Here is a 21,427-nt window from a genome sequence, read left to right as displayed (position 1 = left end):
AACCATGTGTTTTGTAATGAAACTGCTTATGGGTGTACTACTACCTTTTAGAAATGCATTCTTCAACTGCTGTTTATATGGGGAATCTTGTTTTTGATCTTCAGGAACCTGCATTCCACAGTGGTTGTTAAAACATTCTAACAGTCTAGCAAAATATTGGTCAACTGATTCACCCTGCTGCTGGACACATTGATTAATGCAAGTCCAGTCTGCCCTAGGTTTCCATTTCTCAGAGATGCGGTCTGTAAGTCCCTTCACTCTAGTGTCTAATTCTGCACTGCTGTGTGGAAGAGGTTTTTGTGCAGCGTCACGAGGATTCCAGTTGCCACAAATCATGTACCAATCTGGTCCTACAATCTGTTGAACTACTTTTTCTATCTCTTCCCCATTTAAGTTATAACTTAGCCTCATTCCTTGTAAATCTTCTGAAAATTTTCTGAAATTAAGTTTCAGATGGGGAATCCCTTCTGTAGCTTTCCGGATATCTTCCAGAGTCCAGGGTCGATACACTAAGATAGTTTGGGTCTGATCTTCCTGTCCTGCCTGAGGGTTCGGAACTTCTATAAGTGGGCATATTTCTTCTTCTACAGGTTGTGTATCCTTAACTACCTGCCATAATTCAGAGCCTTCTTCTTGATTATTTCCCTTCGTTCGGGACCTAGTTTCAATGGGATCTCTAGCTTTAGCTAGTTTCAATTTTATAAAGTCCCTTTCTGTAGTGAGCATAGGATATAACGGGGGTGGGTCAATCTGTCCACTTGCTCCGTACTCTGGCAGAGAAGGGGGAGGTGGAGGTGCTGATGCCACTACCAAGTTATTGTCTTCCTTATCTAAAAACATTGACTTTGAGTTTTTGCTCTTTTGGTCTCTGCGGTTTGTTTCCTCCAGCCACCTATGTGTCTGGGGAATTCCTAATTGTCGTTGTTTTTTAACTTGACCCTTAGAATCAGTTTTGAGTTGTTTGATAAGTTTGATAAGTGAGGATTTTTCTAATTTTCCATCAAATTCATACTTAATAACCCATTTTGAAAAGTATTTAATATTGTCTGCGTGCTGTGACTGCATATATTTTGCATCTTCCGTTAACGGTGGATTTCCGGGTGTCTTCGCAAAATTATTACCCATTTTTCCCTATTTTGTTTGCTACATAGACTGTTCAGAAAAATATTACCTGATGCCTTCAGATTTTTACATGTACCACGGATTTTGTTAAAGTCTCTTCAGAATGACTGTCTAAAGCATACTGATCTGTTTCACCTGATCTATGACAAGATTGCACCTTTTCTATCCCTGACTGTAAGAAAACACAATCTGACAGAAACAATACACATCCAGTCCCTGATCTTGAAACAGAAAAAGTAGATTCACCTTACCTGAGCCCACATGATTGATCGCTGATTGGCGGAAAACCAGTCCTTCAGTCACAGATCAGAAAGTGGTTGGCCTCTTTTGACGACAATCCAGTTGGAGGACTTTTCACATAAGAAGAACCAATTTGGTTTCTTCCCCTTACAGTTTCAGCCACCTGGCCGTCTGATCTGAGGCGAAGTGAGGATTTCCGGTCCGAAGGACCAATCTGTAAAGAAAAACACAAAGATCAATGCACGTAAGGTTGAAGTGAGGCACCTTTTATTACTTGCAGCAAGGAGACAAAGCATGTAAGTACAAGGTTTGTCTGATTTTTCATAGTTCAGCATGCTATTCTTTTACAGTTCTCTGCATGTACACAAGAAAATATTGTTAGATTTACTGCTGACATGATCAGAAAATTGCTGTCTTGCAAAAACATGTTTGAGAAAAACAACCTGGCCTTGGGCTAATTTCAGCCCTCCTTTGTTTCTCACACTTCTTCAGCTGTCCAGTTCTTGATATGATACATTTGCCTAGGGTCAAGATACAACCCTGGCCTCAATACTCATTCTGCTGACTATGGTAGACTTTCAAGCGTCAATTGTTCTCTTATCAAGTTTTCCTGCAGCTGCACATATTTCACACAGAATAAGCAGAATAAACGTATTAATTTCTTTTTAACCCTAAACGCATCTAAGCTTGCACATTGCAGTTATACATTTTCTTAACACCTGTCATTGTAATCACTGCCAATGGAATAGTTTGGTGACATGCTGATGGATGACTCTGCCTAGTACAATTTTTTGTTTTTGGTTTAGGGAATTAATAGTTATAACTTAGTAAATAATGTTTATATTTGTAAGCCACCTGGTGTGCATTATTTTGGTGGCTAAATCTGTGATAGGATGTCAGATTTTTTGGTTGTTGCTTTGGTAGATGTGTGATGTTAGTCTTGGCATCTGTTTTTGTCACTTTGCTAGATATACTGGCATGTTATAGACTGTCTGTGGTAAGATATTCTGTGTGAATGTTTTATGTGGCTCAGGTAAGTAGTGTAAGGATATGATAGCACTTCTTAGCTTATGCTTGCAGTATGTTTTTATGGAAACACATGTAAAGGACTCCTATAATCATTGTATATGGCCCAGTGTTGTGAGGTTGTCCTTTGATGTCCAACTTATTATTTATAATGGTAATGTCATACACTGGCATAGGTGTTCATATGTTCATAGGTGTGTAATAGGCTTTTGACCAGTGGGCCTTTATAAGCCTTTTACGTGTAACCCAAATGTATTCTACAAGTTATTGTCTCTTAGAGCTTATTTTAAGGGGTGTATGTTAGTTAGGGCATGATTTAATGGCTGCCTCTCTCCATCAAAGACATAGGTGGCAGGCTAGGGGGGAATTTCCAATTTCCCATCCACTAGTCCTGGTTGAACTTGAAGAGGGTCAGGGAAGGGCTCTGCTTCTCATGGATGGGAAACACACGAAGGCACAGAAAGTCACTGGTAATCCAACAAGCTTTATTCTGAAGTGCTTTTCATCTTGCTCACTGGCAGGACTTCATCAGATAAAAAATACAAGCAGACTGCATTGTTAAATAATGAATGGGCATTTCGGTTGGAAGGTCTTTGGGGTATAGGGGGATTGCATTTAACTGCCACAGCATAAGGAGGTCTAAGCATGGGGTCAGTACTATGTGTGGTCGATATACTGTGCATGCTTCTGACAGCCAGATGATTATCATGACTGTTTGTACTCAAGAGTTTTGCCTCCAGAAGCATTGTATATATCTACTGCTATTACATTGCAAGGAAACATCTGTGCTGTTAAGGTACTTGATGCAACTGGCTAAGATATGTCACTTTAAACAAAATGCCCTGTAGCTAAACCCAGACCTTTTCTCAGTAAAATTTCATGCAGGGCATTTGTAAATCTAACAGTGTTGTAAATGTAGTTCTATAGTGACTATAGATGTTATTTAGTCTGGTTATGGTTTGTTGGTTCTTGATCAGTGTTAATGGAGCACTTTATTGCAATATTCATATTATTTATCTCATTTATCTCATTGTGGTATGTGTGAAAACATTGTTTGTGCTGACCTAGTTGGCCACAGTACAGATAATGAATGTTACTGATATGAATGGACTTCTGTGGGACTGGCTTGTAAGGTGTGTAGCACTGATGCCCACTACTGCTGCATAGTGACATTTGTGTGAATGGGCCAATGCGACTGATGGCCAAGATGTACTACAGAGGATTCTGAATATCAAAAGTGATGTACGTGGCTCTCTGCAGTACAGGCTTGATGTGGAACACTGACTTGTTACAGCACTGTATTGTAAGTACAATCCACCAATTGTCATACAGAGACTTGCTGCAATTAAGTCATGTAATCAAAAGCCAATCTGTGTGATGTGGTCAAAGAGTTAATTTACTGCAAACAAAAAGCCACTATACATCAGAAGGGGTCTGTCCTACACTACTCCACCATTGTATGAGCCATGCCTTTCAACAGAGGTACAGTATGGCTCTACTGTGTATTGTGTTGCTGTAGCCTGGAGTATGCCATACATTGTGGTGTGTGATATGGGTCACATGCACAATTTGTAAATTCCCATTTGCACCTTCTCACAGAACAGTACCACAATTCTAAAAGATGCTAAGGAATTTTTAGCTTCCCTTGATGGCCATGGCTCCATCTACAAAGTGTATGCTTGCAGCATTCATATCAGTCCCCTCCCATGTGTCGGTATGTTTTTACTTGCTAATATCACATTTTGTTGAGATTACAGTTAAGTGGTGTTGGTGTCATTGTGTAGTGGTGCATATTTTTTTGTTTAATGTAGTACAGAAAGTAGAAATTAACCCTAGAGGTGGGCCATGGCACCTTAAGCTGGAAGAATGCGAGTTACTGTGGCAACTTAAAACAACTGCATATGTGTATCCGGGGATTAATGGCATGTGCTCTATTAAATGTCTGTTAAAACAGAAAGCTCTTACTAGGTAAACCTGTTAGTAATAAAAGTAACCCAGTTTTAATGAGTTTAGTTATTTGAATGAGAATAGAAAAATTCGAATAAAATGAAAATATAAATATAAATATAAATAAAAATAGGTTGGTGAAATTAATTTGATTTGATTAAATAAATAGATGTATGTTCTCTGTTATCATTTTGTATCATATATTTATATATTTATATAGGTATATATTTAACTCTATTTATGGTACTTTTCAAACTCGCTGAATTTATTGGATATTAGTTATAATCTAAGATAAGTAGTATATAATAAGTAGTTTTAAATAAGAATACAATTGTAATGTTTGTATAAGCATTTTTTTACATTTAACTGTAAAGTAGTAAAGTGTTGGTAGTTGTTTTACGTAGGGCTGAATATAATTATATAATTGTTTAATCAATTAATTAAATTGGATAATTATGTGTGTATGTGAGTGTATTTATACTCACAGTAAGCTTCACAATAACTTGTCTGAAGAAGTGTATGTAAATCGTTACACGAAAGCGCTAGCAAGTAAAAGATTTTGGATTTTACATCGGCTACTGTGCTTTGTTGGATTCACCTTATTGTATATATTTCCTATGTAGGCCTATCATCTACGTCACTGTCTTCTCTTGCAGGTGAGACTTGACACCTCTGCAAACAAGGGTATATGGTAGCTGGAACTGCTAACTGATAGACTGAATCCATTAGTACCACCTCCAGAAAAATGGACATGCCTCCTTTCCAGTGGAAGGCACACCAGGATATCATGTGCTGTTAATGCTATGGCATGGGCACATAATATGATAGAAATGTAGACTGTATGAGACTGTATGAGCATGAACAAGGTCTTGTTGCACACATGCATGCATACAAAGCTAAGGTATTCGGTACAGGTCTTGGTCAGTAATCCTACAAGCTCAAAGTCCAGAGCAGCACACCTCACAAAGGTACACCAGTAAGCTCTCGTGTACTGTCATGAACAATCACACCACCATCTACTACATGTAGCTCAGCTATGACCACTGATAAATGCCTATCAATACCCAGTGATGAAAATGCTTTTCTGTAGGTGTGCATGGTTCAGTATGTGGAGGAGTTACAGTTACCTTGCAATATAGCTGCCCATGTTACAAGACTGGCAAGTATATTAGTGACTTTGTATAATGTAGGTGATGTCCAATACCAGAGGGTTTTAGGATATGCACATACCAGTGTTCCCTGAGCTGGTTAGATCATGGCAGCTGCACTTGTGTGAAAATCATTCTTTCTTTGTGTATTGATAGTACCTACTGACATGCCATGGCATATAGGTTTGCACCAAATGCTGTCAATATCACTTCCTCATGGGCATAATGTGAATGCCTGCTTCTTGCTGTCTGCTGTCATTTATCCTCTGCTTTCTCATTGCCATTAGGTATTCTGTTTTGTTGGTGTTCTTGTCCGGTTATCTAGGGTGCTTAGGATAGGCATCCTATGCCCTGGAAATGAAGACCATCATGCTTAGATGCTACCACATTGTGGTGGACTGCACAGATACACATGGGCATGCACACACACACACACACACACACACACACACACACACACACACACACACACACAGTGACCATCAGATGCTTATTTAGGTGTGTATCTTACAGCATCCCCAAATGTTTCCAGATACCTGAAATGGGACTTCAGCAGCATATTCACTTAGTCACATTCCTGCTCCAGTTGTGCTTGACTGTAAGCTTCCTCTGCTGTGGAGTGAGGATTAGCCAGGGCTCCAAGAGTTAACTGCTGCCACCTAAAAACTTAAAGGCATATTTCAGTAAGGTGTGTGGTATACTGTTTGTTCATGATTTATGTTTATATGACACAATTTCTGTTTGTGTCTCTCTTACTTCTGTCGAACATCAATTTGGTCAAAATGTGAGGCCAATTGAATTGTCTGATTCACAATTCACAGAAGAACTAATGTTTTGGGGTCAGACAGTGCAAGCTCTGCATACAGTAAGGTAAAGGAAGTTTTCCCCTGTGTGTGTGTGTGTGTGTGTGTGTGTGTGTGTGTGTGTGTGTGTGTGTGTGTGTGTGTGTGTGTGTGTGTGTGTGTGTGTGTCTCTCTTACTTCTGTCGAACATCAATTTGGTCAAAATGTGAGGCCAATTGAATTGTCTGATTCACAATTCACAGAAGAACTAATGTTTTGGGGTCAGACAGTGCAAGCTCTGCATACAGTAAGGTAAAGGAAGTTTTCCCCTGTGTGTGTGTGTGTGTGTGTGTGTGTGTGTGTGTGTGTGTGTGTGTGTGTGTGTGTGTGTGTGTGTGTGTGTGTGTGTGTGTGCGTGTGTGTGTGTGTAGGGACCCTACCTCCAGCAAAAAAAGCTTCTTAGTGTTTTATTTTCTGTTCGACATTTGGTGCAGTCAGCCATGGTTAGTCAACATGTTTTGATGTTGGTTCATTTAAGGTTGTCCAAATGAATATCAGTGCAGTTTTTTATTGATGTTAAAGAATATACTCATATATAGACCCTTTCACTGACAAGCAGAACTGTTTTAGGGAGTTATCACTGATGATATTATAACAGTGGTAAAATATTCATATCACCTGGAGCCATGGTCCTCCATGGACCTAAAGCATTAAAATCAGCTTCTGTGTCAAACAGAGAAAAAGTGACCTACAAATGCCAATTTGCAGGCAGTAAGTTCTGGGTCTTATCACCAGTATAATATTCTAGTAGCCTTATATGGTGGTGTCAGTGGCTCAACAGGTGGCACACTTGACTTTGGTGCTTTAAGATCAGAATGCTGCTGTGAGTTCTCTTCCCTCAGCAGCAGGGGATTGGAGTGCTGACACTACAGTGCAGCATTAGGGGGTTGTTGTACTCCTGAGTGTTTTGTCCTTTGGATGAGATGTTAAACCAAGGTTCCAATTGCCTGAGTTGGTAGTAGCTCCGGTGAATGTAAAAGATCCCATGGAATCTACTGAAAACGAGTAGGGGAAGTTCCCTATTGCCCTGGCCAAATTTCCATATTAGTAGAAATACCACCTTTGGCCTCCCCTGAAAAGCTGCCACTAGCCTAGTGGGACTAACCTGGTCAACAAAGGATAAATAAATATAAATTCTTGATTCATGCATAAATCTCCTAAAAAAAGTGTTCTTCTCAGAAAAGGCAGTCACACATTATGTGCTTGCTTTCAGACATTGCAATGGTAAAGGTACATTTGCATAACTGCTTAGAATGTAGTCATACACTGTAACTTTCAAAGATTTTTTGAAAGCATTGCTGTCACAAATTAGTAACTGTTTTACCCAATGGGAGCACATCTAAAACAATCCTGCACCAATCAGATAGAGGAGGGTGGCAGTTCATTATTATTAATTTTTTATTATTTTTTTTAACATTTGTTGACTAGGAATGTCTGACTAGGTTCCACAGAGCCTGTTTTCAGTGGAGGCCTTGGGAGAAATGCTCCAGATGCATGTTGTTGGAATGTGGGAGGAAACTGGAGTACCCAGAGGAAACCCACACAAACACAGGGAGAACATGCAAACTCCACACAGAAGGCACCCCAGCCAAGAATCGAACCAGAAAACCTCTTGCTGTGAGGCGACAATGTTAACCACTGCACCACTGTGCTGCCCACATGAGCTTGTGCTTTAACACCATCAATCACAAAGTGATAAAGAAGTTCTAAATGTCTTTAATCACCTGAAACAGTATGGCCATTACATTTCCCAAAAACAAATATCTAGTAAGAAGACTAACATCCAGCTTTTGCCCATTCAGGAGATCAATTAGGCATGTCAAGAACAATCAGTAGCTCTTTGTAGCCGGGAACTTGGGAGGGGTTACTTTAGAAACTTTGGCAGTAGTTTTAAGGTTATTATAGAAAGCATGAGAAAATGCAGTACTAAGTGAAACAGTGAAAGGAGCAAGGACATTGTCTAAAGAAAAAAAGTCAGTATAAGTCTATAATAAATAAAATCTTACCAACAAAAAAGAAATATAAGGCAAAGATTTTTCCATGGGCTAAAAGTAGTCCTTTTATTAGTTATGTTTGTGTCTTTCGGCTTTTCCCGGTTAGGGGTCGCCACATCGGAACTCCGGTCTGCTAATGATTGGTAGTTGATTTTTATGTGTCGAGTTACCAGCCCTGATGCACAACCTTCAACGATGGTATGCCCATTCACGCATGTCTCCACAAAGAAGGCGCTCTACCTGAGAATCGAACTGGACAGCGTCTTACTGTGAGGCGGCAACGCTACCGCAGCACCACCACCATGGGATTTATTATTTATGTGTAAAAGTTAAAACAATGGATCAAAAGTCTGGCAATGAAATTTATTCCTAGATTAAGCAAACATGAGCAAACTCCAGATCGAATTCTCCAAGGCAGTTCACCTGATACACAGTTGGAAAACTGGCCACACAGTCTGCATCAAATGTCCCACACATTTTCATCAGCCACCTCCTTAAATTCGGAATCTATAAGAAGGTCATCAATAAGGACAAAGTTAGTGCAAGGACACTGATTCATTTCAAGAAAGGTATTGGCTAGGACATAGGATGTACAGTTACACATGCAGTACTGGTCTTAGTTAAGCAGACCTCACTAGGAAAATTAAATACATAAGGACAGGCTGCAGCCTACATAGTATAGGATGGTGATGGTGCTTCTGAAATGCAGGTGAACTGCAAAAAAGAAGACAGAAAACAGGTATAAGACTTTGATGTTCAGATTCCAGGAATGAATAAATCAAATGCAGCATGAGCTGTTAACTACAGGAAAACAAATGGGGCTTAATAATGTGTGTATGAAGGCTACAAAGTGCTGGGAGGGAAGAACAGACATCATAAATATACTGGGTAGCTGGCCATTCAGAGAGAACTGCATTTAACATTAAAATATGGATGATATGCATAAGACATTGAGACTAGGGTTATTGCAGAGACTGATTGGACTATGAATTAATGGCTTAGCTAAGAAGAAGGTGTAGGATCTTATTTGTTTATTAATTTCTGTAAGTTTTTTAAGAGTAAATCATACCTCTCAACTGTCCCTAAATTTGCAGAACACCACCAATTTTGTCCTATATTTTTGCACTGTATTTCCTAAAACATTTGACCTTCTGGTAAATCACTGAAGATTACAATCAGGTAATAATGACAGTAATTGGTTTCATACTTTTTTATTATTCAGAAAATGAATGTTGATGGAAAACCTTTTTTCTGTTAGCTTTCAAAGTGAATTAAAGTAATAATTAAAAAATGTCCCTGGTTTTGGGCCTCTGTACCTCCATTGTTTTTGTCTTTTTTCAGAATTCCGAGCAGAGAAGTTCAGGGGCATATCAGTAATATTAATAGAAAATGTACTTTACAGCTCGCATCTCTGCAAATATGTACAGGACAAAGCTTGTATTACCTGTTCTAGCAAAAGGTAAATGACAGAAGGGCCATTCTGATGCTGTAGTGTAGAACTGCAGAGCAGAGGTCTGAGCAGACTGCCTGTATTGATAATATAACTTGAAAATGGCTCAGTTTTACAGTGTCAGCTGTGAGTACAGAAATAGGAAGGTGATGCTTGCAGTGAAAAAAAGTGCTAGTAAGAACAAGTCCAGTGTAACAGAAACACTACCATGAAGCACAAAGCTGTCTGCTCAGACAGCACAGTTAATGAGATCGATCATGTCAGTTTTGTATCACAATATACAATAAAGAGCAAAGGCTTGGCTGGTTGTATGTACTAACGAAAACACATAAAAATAAAGGCAGGTTTACATTTTAAACTACAAACAAAGCCTGGGGCTAAAGGCATACACTACAAACTTTCATGAGTCATAATATCTGAAAAGTAGATAAAACATGCAACACGTGATTAAATGTAAAAGTGAAATCACAAAATGCAGCAAAATGAACTGCTTTCATAGTTCTGTTTTCTTTTTTTTTTTTGCAAGAGTATCACAGAATAATATTAAATTCCAGTTTAATATTGTATTTGACAGTGCAGAACACTAATTCCCTTTGTAGCATTTAGTGCCTGGAAATGGAGATTTGGAACTGAGTTTTTGAAAATAAATTTTGAAATGAACAGAAAACTGAAAAGCAAGACAAAACCTTTAGAGCCTAGGGGTATGTAAATCACTACATGAATGAAGCTCATTGGATAAGGGGCTGGGCCAAGCACAACTGAGGCGGGACAACAAAGCTGGAAAGTGAAGCAAAATATTCACAGCTGTGGGATCTATCATGGTACGCAGAACAAATATTTACAATCTGTGTCACATCTGACCTCTTATTATTCATAATGAACCTTGAGCAAGGAGAAAATAACTGAACACATGCATATGTTTATAGGAACAGCAGCGATCATGAAGTTTTTCATGTCACGTAAAAAATAAGCCAGTTCAACTGAACTAAACTGAACTGATAACAACACTGTGCTAGCTCTGAGCAGATGAAGACTGGGACTTTAGCAAAGGGAATATTAAAGCGGTGTGAGAAGGCTGCTGTTATCCTTTTCGAGAAGATTTTTTCCTGGTGCTGACCAGTGTACTTAAAAGAAATAAAGAGCAAATTCAGAAGGACAGGAATGAATTACTAGGTCTTTGCCCAGCTAACAAAACCCAACCTTTCTAGTTTACAATACTTGGGGAGAAAAAAACTGGAATTACAACTATGTCTGTACCAGAGAAGGAACACCTAACTAGTGCTGCTCAGACAGAAGAAAGTGAAGATGAGAGTGAGGTATTGGAAGAGAGCCCTTGTGGTCGATGGCAGAAACGTAAGGAACAGGTAAAGTTATACATGTTCTAATTGTAACTCTTAATTACTGTTTGCAGCTCTGATACATACAATCATACCATCAACTGTTCATATTTTATTATGTCTCAGTAAGCACATGATGGTCATGCTTGCAGCATTAGCCAATAGCTAATGTTCATGTATGATCAGAAGGAAATGGCAAGCGTGACCCATTAGCAGTTTACAGTATTTATTAGTTCTCTCTTTTGCTCTCAGAATAAGGAAGGGATAATGCTTCTACATGAATGGAATATTTTGCTCTCTCTACATGGGTCAGGAACAGAAGTTCGCTTAACAGGTGTCCATAGCTCACAGAATTCCATTGTTTTGCCCACTGTGGAAAAACCTAGCTACTAAGCATGAAGGTAACTATAGATGTAGCAGTGGCAACCATTAAAGAAAAGCAACAGCTTCAACAGACAAGTGGGAAAAGAAATGAACACCTTAAATATGGAAGGTGTTGTGTGTACACCATATACCTGCTTCACTTAATGGTTTTCGTCTGGTGAGATCTGTGTTGACAGGCAGTGCACCTAAGTATCAAAAAGGGGACTATTTCCCAACATTAAGGCCCTAAACAGAGTAAGACTGAGGTTAGCACTGACTTGGAGGTACAACCTTTTGTTGATGTTTTATGGTTTTGCCTACTTAACATTACCATCAGGTGTGGTAAGGAGTTACATGAATACAGGAATTACCTGCCATGGGCCCCTTAGTGAGTGCTTCACTTTATGGAAGACAGCCCCCAAATAACATATTTTACTCAGCCCTCTTCACTTCTAGACCTCAACTTTTTATGCTTTGAGACCTTAGGGTATATCAGTTTCTCCAGACATTTAAAGTGTCATGTGTTCCACATACTAATCATATTTTTGTGAGCTTAGCACTCTCTGATGGCTCTCTATGTCTTGTCCCCACCCCTCTTCCTTTAGCTACTAGACATCATGGTCAGAGTACTGAGTTTAAATGCATTACTGTGACTGCAAAGTAGCAAATTGCCTAAATTGATAATGAATGGTGAAAATGTACACTATCCTCAAGAGTGAGGTACCATGTACAGTCATTGGTGATTGCAAGATTGGCGAGAGGAAGTGACATCATATTGTTATGAGGGACCACTGTTTACTATGCTCTGTAGGATTCAAAAACAACACCCCCCACCCTTTTTATTTTACTTTTTCTTCCGCTATTGTCTCTGACCCTAATGTGCCAATCCATTTGTCCCTTACCCTCATCTGAACCTCATCTGTACCAGCTGGGTCTCTTTCAAGCTTAGGCCTAGCTAAGATGCAGTGATCTCAGTACAGGTGTGTACAGCTTTCTACACAATTTTCACATGGAAGTCTGTTCACCTGTTCTCATGACCTCCCCTGCTACTCCATTCTTTAAGACTTGTGTGCATCATTGCCTTATGGACCCAGACAAGGGCTGAAAGGCTGTCTCAGGATTAGTTTTTCTACCTGATTAACAAATGTTAAAAAAGCAAGGAATATGTAGCACTGGGGTGGATTCTTTGTGGAAACAAATATGTGTGGGTTGGCAGTGATACTGACATATTAAATACAGAAAGAGAAAAGCTAGTATTGGGGAAACAAAGGATGATCATCAGGAACATGTTTTGCCAAACAAGGAGCACTGTATTTTGGGGATAATTGCTGCTTGCTTAGTAAGCCCTGGCTTGCTGTTTAAGAATGCCAATAAAGCATTATAGGAATCCTTACTAGAGCTTCTCAGAGGTATTTTCAAGTTGGAGCTTATATTTGTCTATGTGCATGTTTTAGCACTTATTAACATTGGCTGAAATGGAAGCTAAATACTTGATTTGCATAGGAGGCCATGCTATGTTTCCAGGTATCAAAGTCCACACTGCAGACTCACCTGCAAACCTTGACAAACCTCCCTACTTCCTGAGAATGGACTAATGTGGTCTTGAATGTGCAGTTTTACACAGTACATTTAGAAAAATGTCAAGATAAGGTACAGCTACAGTAGGCAGTTGTAGGCATATATTTTGGTGTTCTTTACTCTTACAATATTCTGTGACCAACTGCTTTTACAATGACAAAAACCCTGGTAACCTGAACCTCAAGTTTCAGAGTTTCAGTATGTATGGCCCTATTATGGTTATACCCAAGATCCCCAAAATGCTACTAAATAGCTAAATCAAAGGTATAATTTCTGCAAGTCTTGCTAATGATTATCTGGATATTCATTACATGTGAATGGAAATTCTGAGAACCCATCCATTCTGAAAGGTTACATAGTCATGTGACTAAAGTCTCCAGGAGGTAACAAGCACATCTGCCCTTACTGCCAATGTGCACATCATTTTGAAGAAATTCATTCATATACATGAAAGTGACCCATGTTCCAACTATTACATATGGCAGTAACCTTCCCCATCAAAGTATTTAGGTGTTTATTACCCAAGCCTGTTCCTAGATGCACTAGAGATAGATATTAGTCTATTGCAATCTGTTATATGCAGCTTCTTGTATAGTTGCCTAAATTCCAGTGTCTTGGGTTTTGATCTGATCTTTCTATGCCCTGCTGTTGCTTGTCTACCCCAACACCATTCTGTGCAAACAGCTTTGTTCCTCTCCATTACCTGCCTTGTTTCCATTGTAGTTTTGTGTTGAAAACAGCACAACAATTCAGTTAAAAGTGTCTGAGCACAATCTTACAAATGTGTTTAGACTTACAGTATAGTATAACACTTGGGCAAAACGTTAAGGTAGCAAAAATGACCTGCATGAAGGTCTTGCATCACAGTAACACTTTTCAACTGAAACATTGTCTAACCCCCTTTTTGTCATGAATATAGTAGTACCCTTATTTTAGAGGTAATGGCTTCCTCATAATTAGGATAAAATACTAAGGTGTACACTTTCATACTGTGGGTGCCACTGTCTTTTATTTTTGTATGCATTTCTGACCCTCATTCCTCAAACTCTCCACATGTCGGTCATGTTCTATCTTCTGCTGGCTCATCCATGCATCTTTTCCATCTAATACCCAACCAAAACAGCTGAAGGAGGTGAAATAATGGGACGGGATTAGGAGTGTTTATTTTTCTTTTGCTCCAGCTTCAATCCCTACTTAGTTGATAAACATTGTGCAACCACCACTGCACTAGGCATAGCATGACTGCCATTTCTGAAACATTGTGCAACCACCACTGCACTAGGCATAGCATAACTGCCATTTCTGAAACATTGTGCAACCACCACTGCACTAGGCATAGCATGACTGCCATTTCTGAAACATTGCACAACCACCACTGCACTAGGCCTAGCACAAGTGCACGTTTCGGCATACCTGCTCTTCTCAGCTACAGTCTGAGGCACTCGTTTGCTTTCACATCCTGCCTTTAACATGGATTATACATATCCAATGTTTTCCTACAAGTATATTTGTACCTTCCCTTCACTCTGAAATGGTTAGCCACCATTGGCTGCTTAGTTTTCTCCCTTCCCAATGACTCTTCCAACACCTGGGTCACTAACTGAGCCTTGGTTACCTGTTGATTAGTCATGCTTTGATCCATCTATGCCACAGCACTGGTTAAATGTTCTAGACTATTACTTACCTTCCATATTTTTGTTTTGTTTTAGTGTTTGGCCATTTTTCAGATTAGTGATCTGTTATTTCTGTTTATGATCTGTTCATCTTTGAAGTATTAAATTTCGCACAGTCATTAGATGTCTCCTTTGAATCTGCAGAGTATGTTTAAGGTATAGTTTGATATTTTGTCAGAGGTTGGAAAGTCTTATAACTGTACTGCAGAAACTGAATACTATGTGCTTTATTGTGTTCTTTCAAGAAATCCTAGCATGTGATACTGTTTTTTTTCTTGCCTCTTTTATTTATATGTCTCCTGTCCAAATATGGCTCTTAATAAATACTTCTAAACTTATATATTTGTTTATTTATTTTTGTTAATCGGGAATGATCTGGTAATTTCTGGACCTAGAGGCAAGTACCACAAACAAATGATTAAACACAATATACAATAGTTATAAAGAGAAAGGCATATGTGACTGAACAGAGTAATGATTCACAGTATACAAAATTACAGTTACTGCAGTAATAAAAAGAGCGTGAGATAAGAAGTTCACCCCGGGGATCACGTCAGTCACCCTGCTAGACAGGGGTCCAGGGAAGTAAATATTGTGGGAAGAAATAGCCCAGGAATTTTTATGGCTAGGCTTGTATAGGCCCTAGGGCCGATAGCCTAGTACCAACCTATGAACCTATGAAAATAAAGATTTTGCCATTAAAGAGTGATTATACATACATTTGTACATAGACAGATGGGAAATAAGGTTGTATTCAGCATAAGCAAACTAGTCTGTATAGTAATACTGTAATTTGTATGTGAAAATTAGTGTATTTGGGGAATACCAGTCAATGAATAATACTGTACAGGAGAGATGCAGGACTGATAGTATTAACTTATTTTAAGAAACCCAGAAAGGCAGTAGAGATGTGAATATGATCAATGAACTATAAACAGACAAAATGGCACATATCCATACTTTTTCTTCAGCTTCCTAAGCAAACTTCCTATATTACTGTAACGATGCAAGCTAACCAAAAACTAGCAAACAGGTGATATAGCATGTGTTGTGGTAGTAACAGTCTGTAAAAGTAAAATTTTGTTTATGCTTGTTATAACTGGGTCAGTCCCACTAGCTTTTTGAAAAAAAAACACATGGTTTTCAAAATGATTTCATCAAGGAGTAACCATGAAATGAATTCCATCAACACTGCACAGAGCTGGTACCTATTGTTCCAAATTTGCAAGAGGTTTTATGTAAACAGGAATCCAAGGTAGAGATGTAAATCCTGAGGGGATTTACATCTGACTGGCAAGGTCTGATTCTGAGTGCAGATACCAAGGCACTTAATGCCCTTGCCAGGAGGGAGAAACTCCCATCATTACTCTCGTCCCTGTGTTATGGGTTTTGGGGATTATGTCATAGCATTGATTATGTCATAACATTGATTATGCAGACTGTAGTAAGTAGACTGGCAATGCATATTTTTAAATGTATGAATCTAAATAATTGTTAGATAAAGATAAAATTACTTTTAAAGCCTTATAATTAGAAAATTCTACAGTTAAAAGGACAATGATACTAAACAATGCTTCAATTCCTCACAGCATAAACGTTGAACAGACTGCATTATATTTCATAAATGGGGAGCAAACTGCATTACATTTGAGGCTGTTGGCTTTGCAAGAAAAATAATTATATACAATTAGAAAATGGGTATATGTACATGTAGCTGAGTTGAAATTCCTTGAGCACCATTTGTCCAAACCACAAGACACCAAGGAATGCAATGACAATCTTTGTTTTCCAAAGGAAATCATTGCCAGTGTGATTTCTAATTGTGTGCCAACAGTGACTGCACAGTTTTGAGAAAGTTCTCTCTTATGTGAGTTGATAACAATCATGAAAATTATATATATAAGTTTGGGTGGTGTGGGGAGAGGTTCCACCCTTGCAAAAATTTTCACCCTTCTGAATTTGTGGAATTAATTTTCAATATATTGGCTACTCAGTTTTCTGACATTTGGAGTTCCATAGGAGAACCAGAAAAAGAGATATATTTATCTGGATTCAGCCACTGCAGTATACCAAAAATAAGAAAATTATTAAGTTCTGATCATTTTAACCCAAATTTTAAATTTTGGACAAAAATGGTGAATTATTAGAGAAATATGCTAAAATATTGCCAAAAGTATTGTCATATATATATATATATATATATATATATATATATATATATATATATATTATATACATATATATAACATATATATATATATATATATATATATATATATATATATATATATATATATACACACACACACACACACACACACACATACATACACATACACACAAACACAGATATATAATTTGTGATCAAATGACCACAAAGTCGACATACGGAATATCAACATATTAACATTGAAACAAGGAACATCAGCAAGTCCTGTGCATGCTCCAAGGATTACCCCAAATCAGGCCCAACCAACAGCAATTGTTTTTGCAAGATTGCAAGCCTCCCTGAACTCCCACACCACCTACTAATGATAATATACTAACTCCAAGATCACGCAATCCCTAGGGAAAGAGAATATTCCCTTACCTAGGAATTGTCCATCTGTACCACTTGTTGACCATCTGTTTCTATCGATCAAATGTTGTTGCCAAACTGGTGTCAATATGACCATTTGATCACAAATAATAAACCCATATATGGGTTTACCTGAAAAGACCAAAATCCCATGTTACCGATACCGACATGACCCAGACGACATAGCCGAAACCTCACATAAGTGAATACTTAGAACACCAGAATTTTACTGTGGGAAAAGAGCCACTTGGCCACCATGGTGAACTTTGCCCTTTCCCCACTGTAGTGCAATCTTGGAGTTGGTATATTTAGTTGGGGGTGTGTGAGGGAGCACAGCCCCCCACATGGGGAATTTGATTTGCTTCGGTTTGTGTTGCTTGTTGGGATGGACAAGTGGTTAGTTTACCAGAGTTCCTTATTGGTGTTCTGAGTGTTCATTTATGTGAGGTTTCAGTTTTGTCATCTCGGTCATGTCAGATTTGGTAATGTGAGATTTTGGTCTTTTCAAGTAGTACCATATATATATATATATACATATATATATATATATATATATATATATATATATATAATATACATATATATATATATATATATATATATATATATATATATATGTATGAGTCTACTTTACATAATCAAACTATACTTTTGCCGGAACTCTTTTATTTGAGATGAAAAGAGTGAATGTTCAATAAAGCAAACATTCACATCAATAAAAAATTCCAAAGGGAAAGGAAGCAGATGGCCAGTGTTAGGAAACTGCACTTTTCCCCACTGTAGTGCGATCTCAGAGTTTGTATATATAGTTGGGGGGTGTGGTGGTGTAGGAGATGCAGCCCCCACCCCCAACCTGGGTGGGTTTGACATACTGCAGTGTGTGTTTCATTCAAAAGGTGGCCAAGTGCTTCCTTTCCCTGTGGTATTTTTCACTGCTCTGAACACTTGCTTTATTGAACACTCACTCTTTTCATCTCTATGAAAAGAGTTTCAGTGAAGCATGGTTTGATTATGTGACATAGACCTATATATACATATGGGTGTTGGGCACTGCATTGAATGGCAAGTGCCCCGACAACCTGTAGATTGATGTCATAATGTCAAAATTACCAAAATGTACATGTTATATGCATGCTCTGGGGATTACCCCAGAGCAGACTAAACCATCTTCAAGTGTTTTTGCAGGGGGGCCAGACCCCCTGCACCGCTACACCCCCTTAGTAATTATATATACTAATGCCAAGATCACAGAGCCCTCAGGGAAAGGAAATATTCCTCTGGTCAGGGTTGTTGATCTTGCGTACCTGTCAACCAAAAGGTGTCACTCTACATGGTGTCAGAGCACTTGGAATTTATTCCAGTGCTTGCCACCTATATATATATATATATATATATATATATATATATATATATATATATATATATTTATATATATATATCGCAGTGGTGCAGCAGTTAGCATTGACACCTAACAACAAGAGGTTCTCCAGTTAGATTCTCGGCTGGGGTGCCTTCTGTGTGGAGTCTATATGTCCTCCCTGCAGTTGTGTGGGTTTCCTTCAGATGCTCTGTTTTCCTCCCACACTCCAAAGACATGCATTAGGTGGATTGAACACTCTAAATCGGCCATAGGTGCAAATATATGTGTGACTGAGAGGTACAGATGAACTACTGTGGCAGGGCCAGCCACCTGTTAGTGTAAACCTTGGCTCAAGATGATTGTATCTATTGAAGTGACACCCTGATCCCATGTGCAAAATGGGAAAAAGGGGTTGAGGATGTACTTATGTGTGTATATATATATATATATATATATATATATTGTGTTTCTTTCTGATTTATTTATTTATTGTGAAGATTGTACATAGCTGACTGTTATATCAATGTTTGAGAATAAATATACTTTTCTGGAAAGAAAAAGCAGAAATGCCACCTGCTCATAGTAGGTGGGGGATGTTTGTGTCCATCTCCCTTACCTCCAAAAGTTCTATAATGTCATTTTTTCATGTTAGACATTTAATATTTTCTTAAGTTTGCATCTCTTTAATAATAAGGAGCTATGTGTGCAGCAGGCCCATATGTAGTTTTTGCGTACAACAGACTAGAAGACTGGTAAGTGTCAATAATGCAACTTACTTGTTGACTTGATCTTGTTTTGATGTCCATATTTTCTGTATGAGAATTTGTTAGCCATGCAGCAGGAGTTACAATGCCCCACTCCGAGTTATAATGTTCAGTGGCAGTAACTGTAGGAATAGCACTTTGGGAAATTGGGAGTTAAAATGAAATGTGTTCCACAATGGCCAGGGCTGATCTTGAGGGTGAAAACAGAGCCATCAAATACTTGGGTCACACTTAAGTGAATGTCTTTATCGATGTATTATTCCTGCTCCACAGTTAGAATAATTTGGGTTTCATTTTTTAAACCACTTGTGCAATCACTGAGGACATCCCTTTCTGCCCTGAGTGGAGAAAATCTTTTTTTAATCATTAATCTTTATTCTGTTAGAATTTGCTGTGGTTCAGCTGTTAACATGACATTGCTCTTTCCATATCTTTTTAGGTATGTGTATTTTCTGCATAAGTTTGTAACAGTTATCACTGATAGTTTGCATTTAACAAAGAAATACTATCTTTAATACTGCTTGGATTAGTAACTGGTTTCATGGCAGAGAGGGATAATGTGCTGACTTTGACACAGATGACTAAGTCCAATAGTGGATGAGGTGCTGGAGGACCCAGTCAGAGCAGAATGATATTCAGCAGCCACTGTTGGCTTGCTTATGCTGGGGAAGGTTGGCCCAGCCTACAGTTCTGCCACCAGGAAGCAGAGACTTGCAGGCAATGAAAAACACAAGAATGGGGGATTTGGACTTGGCTTGGTTCCACCAGACCAATGACTGTAGACTTTATCAGCACATGTGCATGTGAGAACATATACAGATGCAGAGGCCATAGCAGACCCCCCACTATGATGCAAATGCCCATATTAGCCACCCAGAGGATAGGTTACAATCATTAGAAATGGTCTCAGTCTGCACTGCTAGTTGTGTGATAGGGCTCAAACCACTCCCATGGCTTGATGTATGAAGCCCCTCTAGTCAGCTCAGCTGTAAAACCTGTGCTACAAATATTCAGTACAGGGAATAAGTGAGGTCAAGATGGATAGGTAGGGGATTGATGGTCAGTAGACAGACAAGGAAAAAAACAGGAAAAAATAACATTCATTCTGAAAGGGTGAACTGGCAATTGTGACTGAATGTTGCATCTTTTCATTGTATAATAACAGATAACTGTAATAAAAAATGTGCTATAAGCCAATCAAAAGTTAGCGTACGGCTTCCTTAGCATGAAATAAAGTACAAGTAAAAATATTTAAATGTTTAATTCACAGTGAATCATTGAATGATCTAATATCTGGATGCCACACACTCTCTAGAAGTATCACACAGACATGTGGTTCAGTAGGGATGCTATGCTATCCTTAGAGGGAGTTAAGCTGGTTTGGGTTATCATCCTTTGGATGAGATGTTAAACCAAAGCACCATCTGCCTGAGTTGGTGGTAGCTCGGGTGGATGTAAAAGATCCCATGGTTCCTATCAAAAAGAGTAGGGGAAGTTCCCCCGATACCATGCCAAATTTCCCCTAGTAGTATAAATATCACCTTGAGTCTCCCCTGAAAAGAGGCTACTAGCCTTGTGGGACTAATCCGGTTGACAAAGGATAAATAAATAAAATAAAAAATAAAATTGTGTTAATTCTCAGAGAAGACTGTGCCTTGTGAAGTTTCTGGGCCTACCTACATTAAGTATATCCTGCCACAGCATCTTAATATTACCTAGAAAACTAAACATTTTGGTTAGTTTGTCATGAAACACAGGCTTCCAAGTTACACTAATGAAGTCCTTTGTGACACCTCCCCTGTGAAAGCAATCAGCATACATTGACATATAGACTACCACATTTTGTACAGACATCTCATTTTTGGAAACAGGCTTCAAAACAGATCCTAGTACAACTTGGAAGTCACTTATGAAATAGATAGTTCAGCCAACATTCTCACTTTTCTGTAGAATTTAAAAGGCTAGAAACTGTTTACAGATAAAGACGACTGGTCCACTTTGTCTG

The 21,427-nt window shown here is 38.5% G+C and overlaps 1 protein-coding gene across 2 annotated transcripts in view; it reads left to right on the top strand.

The window, feature by feature from the left end:
• Nucleotides 1-10,544: 10,544 nt before the first annotated feature.
• The window catches only part of NRBP2 (nuclear receptor binding protein 2), a 1,106,111-nt gene continuing 1,095,228 nt past the window's right edge, over nt 10,545-21,427 (top strand). For both annotated transcript variants that reach the window (XM_044067493.1, XM_044067492.1), the window contains exon 1: nt 10,545-11,133. In XM_044067493.1, the coding sequence (XP_043923428.1) occupies nt 11,017-11,133 (117 nt within the window). In that variant the 5' untranslated portion in view covers nt 10,545-11,016. The remainder of the gene's footprint in view (nt 11,134-21,427) is intronic.

Source organism: Protopterus annectens, chromosome 3.part1 (genome assembly GCF_019279795.1).
Source record: "Protopterus annectens isolate FY-2018-M chromosome 3.part1, PAN1.0, whole genome shotgun sequence".
NCBI classification, from domain to species: domain Eukaryota; kingdom Metazoa; phylum Chordata; order Ceratodontiformes; family Protopteridae; genus Protopterus; species Protopterus annectens.
Note: the sequence above shows the minus strand (reverse complement) of the source record. Positions and strands in the feature narration are given on the sequence as shown.